Source organism: Ictidomys tridecemlineatus, chromosome 9 (genome assembly GCF_052094955.1).
Source record: "Ictidomys tridecemlineatus isolate mIctTri1 chromosome 9, mIctTri1.hap1, whole genome shotgun sequence".
Taxonomy (NCBI): Eukaryota; Metazoa; Chordata; class Mammalia; order Rodentia; family Sciuridae; genus Ictidomys; species Ictidomys tridecemlineatus.
Genome location: NC_135485.1, coordinates 68,312,513 through 68,325,131, shown reverse-complemented (window position 1 = coordinate 68,325,131; position 12,619 = coordinate 68,312,513). Strand labels below are relative to the sequence as shown.

At 37.2% G+C, this 12,619-nt stretch overlaps 1 protein-coding gene and 1 pseudogene across 2 annotated transcripts; one reads left to right on the top strand and one right to left on the bottom strand.

Moving 5' to 3' along the window:
- Window positions 1-630: 630 nt before the first annotated feature.
- On the bottom strand, window positions 631-10,630 carry Dspp (dentin sialophosphoprotein). 2 transcript variants are annotated; one of them, XM_078021595.1, is made up of 6 exons: window positions 10,200-10,630; window positions 7,411-7,483; window positions 7,186-7,261; window positions 5,851-5,937; window positions 4,736-5,701; window positions 631-4,319 (listed from the first exon to the last, which is right to left on the bottom strand). In XM_078021595.1, the coding sequence occupies exons 3-6, from the start codon at window positions 7,234-7,236 to the stop codon at window positions 2,271-2,273; spliced, it is 3,153 nt and encodes a 1,050-aa protein (XP_077877721.1). In that variant the 5' UTR covers window positions 7,237-7,261; window positions 7,411-7,483; window positions 10,200-10,630; the 3' UTR covers window positions 631-2,270. The 2 variants fall into 2 exon arrangements, with proteins under 2 accessions (XP_077877721.1, XP_021576844.2); XM_021721169.3 differs by lacking the exon at window positions 7,411-7,483.
- Window positions 10,631-11,464: 834 nt separating this feature from the next.
- On the top strand, window positions 11,465-12,107 carry LOC101957883 (high mobility group protein B3 pseudogene; annotated as a pseudogene).
- The last annotated feature ends 512 nt before the right edge of the window (window positions 12,108-12,619 follow it).

Below are 12,619 nucleotides of genomic sequence, written 5' to 3'. Positions count from 1 at the left end.
TCTGACATCAGCCCTAAATCCTGAACATGTACTCCTTGGAAATACTTCTAAAGGTGAAGTCTTTACAGGAACTGGTTAGAAATTTATCTCAGACTCTTATCTCAGGTGATATCTACAGACTCTCTTGGGGCCAGAAGTGGCTTAGGAAATGATGGAACAGTAAACACAAATTAAATATCTTAGGACATTTCATAAAATGAAATAAAACATAGCTGTGAAGAAAAATGAGGGTGACCTGTGTACTTTGAACCAATATTCAGGGTAGGTTGCTCAGCTAAAAAGAGTGAGATAAGTACTTTGTATGTAGTAGACTTCCATATGTTTTTAAAAGGGAAGTATATGTGCTTTTATGTGAATGCAATATTTGTAGAAAGTTCTACAATATATTAGTAACAGAAATTGACACTAGGGAAGAGAAATAGAGGACTAGAAGTCTAAAATGATCAAGATCAAATTTTTATATTTTACATAGTATTTTAAAATTGTTATTTTGTATATATACATATGTTACTTTTCCAACCAAAGGTAGATAACTAGTTAAAAACTGTGATATTATAAAACAGATTTTGTGATGTGGACGCCAAATATTTGCAAATTCATTAGGGTGAAAAGAGTTTTCCTTATGAGCAATTGAATAAATAGATGTTTATTATAACATTGAAATTATCTCTTTCATTTACATATCTTGTACAGTTTACAAAGAGTTCCACATCCATTGTTGATTTAGGGCTCATGACAACCATTTGAAATAAGTGTGACAGGTACTAGAAGCAGAACTTTACAAATAAAAACAAAACAAGCAAACAAAAAATTCTATAGTTTAACAGAATGAAAAACCTAGAGCATATTTTAAGGTAAAAGGTTTGGAGTCATTACATGGCTGTGATATAATAGAAATCTGACATTTTACAATAGTAAGAGTCACAAAGTAGTTTACAAATAGCAGCATTTTTTAAGCTTTTAGCAATATTCCTTACAATTTTTAACTCTTAAAAACTCTTGCATAAAGGAGAAATGAGGCAGGAAAAAGAAACACTCTGAAACTGTTTGTGTAAAATGTGCCTAACATTAGAACATAAATTGTCAACTAAAGACTGGTTTAAAAATTGCTGTTAGAGAAATTGCAACCATAACTTCACAATATAGTTTTACCTTTAAATTAGAACAAATCTAAAATAATGGCCTAAGTGGAGAAAAAAAGAGAAATTACAAAGCATCATTACCAATTCTCGAAAAATACCCTCAAGTCATAGTGTTCTTTAGTTTCCCTGGGACAATCCACATTTACACCTCCTGTCCCCATGTAATTATTCAAAGCACCCTTTTCATTTTCAAAAGTACTCTAAGTATGGATGATAATTATATCTCCACCCTGTTAAAGATCACTCTCTATTTTCATTCATCTTTATGATCCTTGTTTTCTAGGGTTTGGGCTTCATCTCAAAACTAATTATCTTTATACTTGCAAAAGCTGAATGACCTAAGCTCAGGTCTTAACTGCATATGAGACTCTCTCAAATCAGAAAGAGAAGTTTTCCAAAATATTGCCCACCAGCAACTTTATTAAAAAGATTCACAGTGGAAAGGCAGTCTCAGGGTCTAGTCTGGAAGTTTTGGCATGTTGAAATTTAAAAGGGAAATGTGAGCCAGGTTTCACTTGGTGAGACTGATGTGAAGACAATTGAAAGTTTGTTCCCAAATCCTGGAAAGATTAAAGAGTTGCTGTGATATTTTCTTCAGGTTGCAAATGTATATCTTCCATAGAACAAGCAAATCAATCAATATTTGCATAGGATGTCACAGAACAACATTTTTTTACTCCACAGTAAGCAGACTCTCCATGACTGCTACAGGATTAAGGTAATGTCACAGGTTATGTGTAAGAAGAGTTTACTTACTACATCCTCTAAAGCAGCTGGCATTATAATTGAAGATATCATGTCTAAGTTATTGCTTGAGGTGTCTGTGTAAAATATTAAAGAACATTTTAATTATTCCTGTATGTTTACATTTACACTTTTAACAAAATATTTTCAGAACATGAATATCTTTTAACATGCATGTACCCAAGGTCATACATTCAGATTCTCTCTCTAAGGGAATTGGGACTGAATTCCAAATCCAACAATTTGACTTGATTCCCCTAGTTGTTTCTATGGATGTTTACATACATTGTTTATTTATCTATTTTATTTTGGGAATCTATTTCCTATTGATTACTCATCAAATTTTCACACACAAAAAAAAAACCTCATTGGATTTCCTTTGTTCTAATCATCACTGGTTGAGTGATTACTATCACTACCTTCACTGTCATTGTCACTGTCACTGTCACTGTCACTTCCATTATTGCCATTACCAGACTTGCTCTGGCTGTCGCTCTCATCACTGCTGTCAGATTTGCTATCCCCACTGTCACTGCTGTCACTATCACTGCTGTCACTATCACTGCTGTCACTACTGTCACTGCTGTCACTGCTATCACTACTGTCACTGCTATCACTGCTGTCACTGCTGTCACTACTATCACTGCTATCACTGCTGTCACTGCTGTCGCTGCTGTCGCTGCTGTCACTGCTGTCACTGCTATCACTACTATCACTGCTGTCACTGCTATCACTGCTATCACTGCTGTCACTGCTGTCACTGCTGTCACTGCTATCACTGCTGTCACTGCTGTCGCTGCTATCACTGCTGTCACTGCTGTCACTACTATCACTGCTATCACTGCTGTCACTGCTGTCGCTGCTGTCACTGCTGTCGCTGCTGTCACTACTATCACTGCTGTCACTACTGTCACTGCTGTCACTACTATCACTGCTATCACTGCTGTTGCTGCTGTCACTGCTGTCGCTGCTGTCACTACTATCGCTGCTATCACTACTGTCACTGCTGTCACTACTATCACTGCTATCACTGCTGTCACTACTATCATTGCTGTCACTACTGTCACTACTGTCACTGCTGTCACTACTATCACTGCTATCACTGCTGTCACTACTATCATTGCTGTCACTACTGTCACTACTGTCACTGCTGTCGCTGCTGTCACTACTATCGCTGCTATCACTGCTGTTACTACTGTCACTACTGTCACTACTGTCACTACTGTCACTGCTGTCACTATCACTGCTATCACTGCTGCCACTACTGTCACTACTATGACTGTTTGATTTGCTATCACTGCTGTCACTACTATCTGATTTGCTGTCACTGTCACTGCTGTCACTGCTGTCTGATTTACTGTCACTGTCACTACTATCACTGCTGTCACTGCTGTCACTACTGTCACTACTATTGCTGTTGTCACTACTATCACTGCTATCGCTGCTGTCACTGCTGTCGCTGCTGTCACTACTATCACTGCTATCGCTGCTGTCACTGCTGTCACTGCTATCACTACTATCACTGCTATCACTACTATTGCTGCTGTCACTACTGTCACTGCTGTCACTGCTATTGCTGCTGTCACTGCTATCGCTACTATCACTGCTATCACTGCTGACACTGCTGTCACTACTATCACTACTTTTACTGCTATCACTGCCATCACTGCTGTCACTGCTGTCGCTACTATCACTACTATCACTGCTGTCACTACTGTCACTGCTGTCATTGCTATCACTACTATCGCTGCTGTCACTGCTGTCACTGCTATCACTACTGTCACTGCTGTCACTGCTGTCACTGCTGTCACTACTGTCACTGCTGTCACTGCTATCACTACTATCACTGCTGTCACTGCTGTCACTGCTCTCGGATTTGCTGTCACCACTGTCCTTGCTTTCTGATTTATCTTCACTGATTTCTGATTTATCTTCACTGCTTTCTGATTCATCATTGTCTTCACTCTCATTGTTACTATCATCACCATGACTGTCACTATCATCAGTATCTGATGCACCATCACTGCCCTCATCATTGTCTTCTCCATTTGAGTCACTGCCATTGCCATTATCATTTGATTCATCAGAGTTATAAGAAGTATCTCCTCCATTACTGCTGTCATTGTTGCCATCTGAATTAGCATCCTCACTTCCATTAGACTCATCACTGCTGTTGGGGTCATCTCCTTGCATAGATTCATCATCAAAATCATAACTGTCATATCCATCACTATTGCTACCACTACCTGTTTTACTGTGCCTGGCTTTATTTCCAGGTTCTGATTTCTGGCCAGGTCCTTGTATGTTGTCAACCTCTCCTTGTGTTTTGGCATTTCCTGAGCTCACATTCATTCCATGTTGTCCTTTACTATCTTTACTTTCATTGATTTTCCCAGCTTCTTTGGTAATATTAATTCTGTTGGTGTCTATTCCCTGTGGAACAATGAAGAAAAGAATGATTGATTAGTGAATATTTGCTGCAAAGTTGCATTGGTCTGAGGAGGACTGTATGAAAAAAATGACCACAGGAATAGGATTACAACTTTCAGTTTTCCCAAACAGTTATTTGTGAAAACATACTTTATTTTGTACTTGAAAGTACTCTTGTGTTCAGATTGCTTAGCAACCTATCCACATTTATATCCTTTTATTCCTACCTAAAAGGAACTTTCTAGAAATTCTGACTTTTAAAATTTTCTATATTATAGTCCAATAGGAACTCCAGCTTTCTTCTTAGTCAAATAATGTAGGTGAAATATTACCTGGATGCTTATGATTTTTGTACTACCCTCAGAAGGTGCTAGGGAAGAATGAAACTTACATCAAAAGAAATTGGATTAAAAACTAACCTGAAGTTGGCTCTTCCCAATAGCACTTTGTTCTGGTTGTCTGGTGATTCCATTTTCCACACCTTTGCTTTCTCTGTGGCTGGGTTTCTGGGTGTCATCTATTCCTTGGCTACCATTGCCTTCTGGAATACCATCAGAGTCTTCTTCACTATTGGAGGTGTTGTCTCCACCAGTGCCATTATGGGAATCCTCTTTGTCTTCAGAGTCATCATCTTCACCACTAGTTGAATTCTGACCTATGCTACTGTCATCTCCTTTGCCATGAGACTGACCCGTATGGCCCTTGCTGTTATCACTGCCCTTGTTTCCATTCCCTGGTTCTCCACCATCATTGTCACCAGAACCCATGTCATCATCCTCATCTGCACCATCTCCACTAGGACTCCCATCAGAATTATCCAAGCCAGCATCTTCTCCATTGCCTGGTGTTACCTCAACCTCTTTATCCCCATTTCCCTCACCTTCTCTTTGGGGTGTTACTGCACTTGTATCACCCTCATTCCCATTTATTTTATTGTCATGGTCTGTATTATTATTGCTTCCAACTACTTGAGGTCCATTTTCTTGGAAAACAGTAACACCCTCATTTTGGCTTGTGTCTCCATTATCCTCATTTGTTGTATTCTGATCAGCACTGCCATTAATATCACTCTCATTTGCTGCTTCAGCATTGTCAGTGATGCCTACTTGTCCCCTGATGCCATTTGCTGTACTGTTATCTTCTTCTCCATGAATCGCATCATGACCATATATTTCTGGTTTTCCTGTGACTCCATTTTCTTCCTCAATATTCCCCTCTTGGCTGGCTAAAACAGACTGTGTAGAACTCTTTTCTCCTACTTCTTTCCACTCAGAACCATTCCCTTTTCCTTCATAACCATCCTTGGTGTACTGTTGCCTTCCTAACTCATTTGCATGAAGGGATTCACCACTTTCTTTAGTGGTGTCATTGGCATTTAACTCATGCTGAAAAGGAGAAAAAATTCAAAATAAATTACAGGTCTCATCTTGAAGCAAAGCAACTGAAAAGAAGGGTGGAAAATTGTAGGAAGTTAATGAAATTCAAAAATATCTTAGAAATAGAAATAACGGGAAACACATTTCATATCCCATACCTGTACTGGCACTTTTTGTTTTGCTAGAAGATGTAAATTCACAGATTTTTCAACAGTGTGTCTCTCCAATGGCTTGATTTGAGGAAGCTGCCAAAGTGAAAACACGGGATATTTAAAGAATCTTATTTTATGTATAGTACCTCACACACGAACATTTTTCCCTCAGTGAAAAGAGTGAAAATATAATACAAAGGTAAATAAATAATCTAAGAAAAAGAAGTAGCTTGTTGCTGGGCTTACGCACAATTTTTAATTTGGCATGTGGATATTTTTCTTTATGGTATTACCAATTTTGTTAAATTATTAGCCAGACTACTTATCTTGACTGTAGAAAAACAAGGAGGTAGACCCTTTTTGTTTCTGAACAAGCCTCTTGCAGTAGCACAGAACCCACCCCAAGTATAATCCTGGGCAAATCTCCTAAGAGAATAGTGGGTGTGGTCAGAGTCAGTGCTGAACCAAAATCAAGTAACTGGTACTTCTGGGCTCTTCAAGAATATACTTAAAACACTTGGGGGAATTCTCAACTACAGAAATTTCAAAAAATGCTTGGTCTCATTAGAGCATATGAAAATGTTAAGCCTGAAATCTGGTTAATACAATTACAAATGGGTTATCATATAAAGTCTTTTTTTAAAAAATTAATAAATGCTTTATTTTATATATAACATAAAATATACCCTAAGAAAAACAGTTCTTAATTTTTATTAGAGTATTTTAGTTGTACATAGTAGTAGGGTTCATTTTTACATATTCATACATTTATGGGATAGAATTTGTTTCATTTCAATTCCCAGTACTTCCATTTTCCCTCTTTTTCTCTTTTACCCTATTCCCATTTCCCTATTCTATTGGTTTTCCTTCCTTTTATTTGTTTTAATTGGTGATTGTGAATATACATAAAAACAGAATTCACTGTGGTATATATTCTTGTATCTACATAGCATAATTTGGTCAATTTCATTCCTCAGTTCTCTTTTCCCTCTCTCCTCTCTTTCTCTCAATCATCTTCCTCCACTCCAATGATCTCCCTTCTCTTTTCATGGGATCTTTTCTTCCCCCTATGCCCACCCTTATTTTGCTGTAGCTTTTGTATGTGAGAGAAAACGTACAACTCTGACTTTCTGAGTCTGGCTTAGTTCACTTTCATGATCTCCATATCCATCCATTTACCAGCAAATGCATGATTTTATTGTTCTTTATAGCTGAGTAAAACTCCATGTGTAATGCAAATCTCAATGTTTGAACTCCATTTAACTGCAAAACTTTAGGTATGTTTTGTTGGACTAAAAGATTTAGCAAAGCAAGGAAGTTTTCCGAGGAAGAAAAACTTACTGGAATGGCCCATGCTGCTGCCCAAATGCAAATAAATATAATTATCTTCATTGTCCTTAGGAATAATAATCAATGGCTGTTTAAAAAAAAAGAACAGCACAAAATCACTTGTAAAGCAAAAGATAATAGCTATAGTAATATATTATTTTGATCTGCAACATTTGCCCTTTTTCCTGGGAAAGGAGTACATATCCAACATGAGATTTATGATATTGCAGAATATACCTGGTATGTTTATGGAGCCTATGTCAGGTGTCATCAAGCTCAGCACTGATGTAGCTTCTGAGTCTTTTTCTGCCTGTGCCAATAAAGGACAACATCCATGGATAGAGAGAGGGCTTAGCCATAATTTTGCCCTTCCACTGTTCTTAATGGTAGTGAGCATGCACACTCTCTCTCATTCTCTCTCTCTCTCTCTCTCTCTCTCTCTCTCTCTCTCTCTCTCTCTCTCTCTCTCTTCTGAATAGATTTAATCAAGTGTTAACTAACTCTGCTAAGATCGTGCTTTAAAGAGGAAGCATTTGTAATCCCCACCCTAAATCTCTAGAATTGTGTTATACCAGACGACAGGAGAAAGAAATGATTGACTTGAGGGAGCTCAGTTAGTGGAAAGAACATGGAGTTTGAATTCTGAGACCTAGTTCAAAATTTAACTTTACTAGTGGCTGTGTGAGCTTGAGGCAGTTAAGAAGCTTTATTAAGTCTTCAGTTCCTCTGTCTGGGATAGTGATAATACTACACCTCAGGAGTATAACCGGGTTAGCAAAGGATTGTCTCTGAGAAGACTTCTCTGACTCCATTTCAAAGAGAATTTGTGTAACTTTTTACACCCAGTGTTTTCCGTATACCTCACCCACAACACACTACACAATTCTAAAATTGCCAGGTTATTTCTATTTTCCTCTGTGCTACTATAAGCTCCTAAGGTCAAGGAGTGTCTTGGTGATGGTTGTCTTCCAATACAAAGTACACTGAAAGGCATCGTATCAGTGTTGCTAATGAATAAATACTTAGTGTTAACAATACTTAGCACGGTTCCAGGCATTTTGCAACCTCCTAATAAAAGATAGGAATTGTTACATGGGACTTCTAAAAGAAGTCAGAATTCAAATTCAGAAATGGACTAACACAAATTTTTATACATTGAAACAGACATTGTATAATGCATGTGAATCAAAAATGTAAGTTTCTATTTATGAAAAGTTGAATTTCTTGATATATGATACTATGTTTATTAAAAGGAAAGGATTTATTTTTCCTTCTGTTTCATGAACTCTCACCGGCTTTAAAGATTGTAATGTTGTATGTTATAAAAACAATGTAATTTAATGGTAGTAGTGGAAATATAATAAAACTTCTACAAATATGATAAGAAGAATTATTGTAATTTCCTCACAGGAGAAAAGACAAAGTTTTAGACCTACTGACATAACACATGATTCATTCTTATATTTGCTCATCAGAGAGTCAAGAATAGCTAAACCTCCTTCAGAAATGCTATGGACTGAGACTGAGGTGACCCCAGGACAAGTGAAATACAGGGTTGTAGGGTGGAAATACTGGAAGATAGCTGTTTAGTTGGCAAGGGTTATGCTGTCCTTTGCAGTCCCAAACCTAATTATTACACAGACTCTGCAGAAGACCAGTCTACACCAGGACTTGGAGGAGCCACTGTGTTCCGGAAAGGTACTTATGACAAAGGGAGGTGTTGTACGCACCACCTTTCTAAACTGCAATCCAACAATTCCACTACGTAAACTCTCTTTGAGCTCTGCTCCAGAGGATGACACAGTGATTCTTGTCACTATTTGCCAAAGCAGGTAAATGACTTCAAAGTCTGCTATAGAAATAGCCTAAGTATCATCTGCCTGAAGCTGAGGTTTCAACACTATGAAGCCTCCTTCAAATTATTGAGTTTAGTGTTACATGTGAAATGAGATTTAGCAATTAGCCAATTAATTTGGTCAAGTAAATAAGAAAATAATGTTTGAAAGCCTAGCGAAGATTTCTAAAACTTGAATTATCTGATATTTTATTAAAACCAATCAAAGTGACCCAATAATTATCAAATTTCCACCTCAGTTTTTGCCAATTTTTCAGTAACATCTTTTTTTTTCTCAACCTGTAGAAATTCTTGAAATAGAAAATGTGTGTGACAGAAGTCAAATCTCTAGATATCCTAAGTCAAAGTGCTTCAATCTTGCTTTTCAAACATCAAATTTTAAAAAATAAAAATAATAATTTCCCAGGCCAAAATTCAATTTTACAGGGGCAAGATATTAAAGGTAAACTGGGGTTTACTTATGTAGTCGGACAACAAACTTCTGAAGACCCAATACAGGACAGATACTGAGCTCTGGATGAGCCCTTCATGTGTGGCTCAGCCAGACTGAAATACATGTAGCATAATGTGTTAAATCAAATTCCCCAGTACATGTTTATTTCTTCGTAAAAGTCAGTGTATTAATGTTACTATTGTTAGTGTTTTAAAAGAAGCAGACATCGTTCCTTTTTTCATGAAATCCTATTACATCTTACATTGCATTATGGAGAATGAAAAATGACTGACTAGACTTAGATTCTTGAAATTGATTCTTTTTTTGGATAAAAATAACAGTAATGGAACCTTAGTGAAATATGCACAAAACATTCTAATCACTTTGTTTTAGTATTTTGGGCTTTAAACATGTACTGCACCTGATGTTCACTTTTTCTGATAAGCAACTTATATTTTAACAACATACTGACTGTACAGAAAAAAAGTCCTATTTTTCAGTGATGTGATATTTTATTGGATGGAATTAACATCCCTTACCACAGAATTTTCTATTGTCTTTTAATATATACTCAATATGACATGTAAAAAAAAAAAGGAAGGAAAATCTAATCAAAAAAAAGATTTTTCACTTCTTACAATCTAGTTTTCTTCACTGAAATTCATAGTTCTTTCTAGAAAAAAAAAGAACTTTTTACTTATGTAGTTGGTTCTGAGTAAAGAGGGTGTTCTGTCTTACCTTATGAGCCTTCAAAGGGACTTTGAAAATCCAGGTTTTCTTATCGTTCTCTTTGAAGACTGAGAGTGGCACGATGTCGTGGAGTTTTTCATGACAATTTTGTACCTGCCGAAATTTAAACTCAGTTTGATAATTTTCTCAACCAATCACTGTTTAGGATCCCTGATATGGGGTTATAAAGTGTCACTGTGTCTATGAAGCACATAATAACTCCCTACTTCCTCATGGCTGATATGTATTTGTTCACTGAACCATTCGCTTCCAATGGGGACTAGACTTACTTTCACTTAATTAAATAGCTCCTGGAAGGCTGTTTCGCTTCTTAAATATAGAGAATCAGCGTGATATATCTGAAAAGAGCCACTTAAACTCTGTCACCCTGACATTTCTTGTCTTGCTAAGGTTGGCAATCTAAGAAAACTCCAGGTTTCTTTAGTAAATATGACTGCCTATTTAAGACCCCTATCATTCCTGAGGTACGCATTAAAGCTTCTGCGCTATAATTCAAAAAACTGTCCACATGCAACAGCCTTGACTTTGCCCAAGGGATCTTTAACAATCTATAAACAGTAACACTCATGAAACCTCTCTGATCTAATTTAAACAGACGAAGATGCATAAAGTTTAAAGTCTATCAATTTAGTATTCAAAATAAATTTTTAAAATAGATATTCTAAAGATTAAAACTTAGATGTCTTTCTTTTTGGCAGGGGGAGGGGTACTGAAGATTGAACTCAGGGGCACTCAACCACTGAGCCACATCCCCAGCCCTATTTTGTATTTTATTTAGATCTTGAAGTACAAATGTGCATACAAACAACAGACTCACCTTTCAGTAATTTCTTAGTTATCTGTCAGCTGTGCAGTACAAAGCAGAAAACAAGAATGTATTTTATCAAAAAATGTTGGTACCTGAACTTACCATTCCCTTGGATCCTGGGTGTACATTATAATGCAGGTGATTCCTAAATCATGTCTCCAATTTATGATTTCAAAATTTAACCATCTATGTCTCTCTGTGTAGTTGTTCAGAATTTTCAGGAATGTATTATGTTATGGAATTAAAGTTTGACCACTAATACTATACCACTACCCAATAGTGTTATCTCCAGAATTTTGCATGGAATTTTACATGGGAATAAATCCACACATACATATGTAATATTATAAATAAATATAGGTGGAGGCAGCTAGCACAAGGCTGGGCAGCCCTGAGCTGCGTATCATGCCCTGCACTGCCCAGACTCCTGAACAATACAGTCAGGATGGCTGAAGGTGACCCCAAGAAACGAAAGGCCAAGATATCTGCTTCTTTGTGCAGACTGGCAGAGAAGAACATAAGAAGAAAAATCCAGAAGTCCCTGTCAGTTTTGCAAGATTTTCCAAGAAGTGCTCTGAGAAATGGAAGACAATGTCTGGGAAAGAAAAATCTAAATTTGATGAAATGGCAAAGGTAAATAAAGTATGCTTTGATTGAGAAATGAAGGATTATGCACCAGCTAAAGGAGGCAAGAAAAAAAGAGGACCATAAAGCTCCCTAAAGACCACTATCTGGATTCTTCCTGTTCTGTTTAGAATTCTGCCCAAAGATCAAGTCCACAAATCCTGGTATCTCCTCCTTTGGAGATGTGGCAAAAAAAAAAAAGCTGGATAAGTTGTGGAATAACTTAAGTGACAGCAAAAAGCAGCCATACTTCCCTAAGGCTCAAAGCTGAAGGAGAAAAATATGAGAAGGATGTTGCTAACTGTAAGTCTAAAAGGAAGTTTGATGGCAAAAAGGGTCCTGCTAAAGTTGCCCAGAAAAAGGTGGAAGAGGAAGAGGAAGAAGAGGAAGTGGAAGAAGAGGAGGAGAAGGAGGATGAATTAAAAACTGTTTATCCCCATCTTCTGGTGAATACTTTAGAGTAGGACAACACCACGACTGACACATCTTGTTTGAGATGTGTCTGTGTTAGTCTCAGTTATAGAATTTGATCATGATCCTATTGTAATCTCTCTACGTGCTCTAGAAATTCTCAGTGGTTTACATGAATTGGCCTGGGTGTCCAGAGCACCCTGACACTATATCAAAGTTGTACATATTTGCAAACATTTTTAAGATCAAAAAGCACTCTCATGTTCTCTCCCTCTGTGCACTTTGCTGTTGGTGTGACAAGGCATTTGAAGATGTTCTGGCATTTCTTTTTAATTTGTAAGGTGCTATTAACTATATGGTTATTGGCTAGAAATCCTCAGTTTTCAACTGTACATATCTATAGTCTGTAAAAAATAACAAACCAACCAAGACAAACTCTTGATGCTCCTTGCTTGGTATTGAGGCTGTGGGAGAAGATGCCTTTTGGAGGGGCTATAGCTTAGGGCGTGCACTGTGAGGCTGGATCTGTTGACCCTGTGGTAGGCATCCATTTAGCTTCAGGTTG

Coding starts and splice junctions, on each gene's coding strand:
- Dspp (XM_078021595.1), bottom strand. CDS start 7,236: ATGAAGATAATTATATTTATTTGCATTTGGGCAGCAGCATGGGCCATT. Junction 5,702..5,850: donor AACAAAAAGTGCCAGTACAG/GTATGGGATATG, acceptor TCTCCTTTTCAG/CATGAGTTAAATGCCAATGA. Junction 4,320..4,735: donor TTGGGAAGAGCCAACTTCAG/GTTAGTTTTTAA, acceptor ATTGTTCCACAG/GGAATAGACACCAACAGAAT.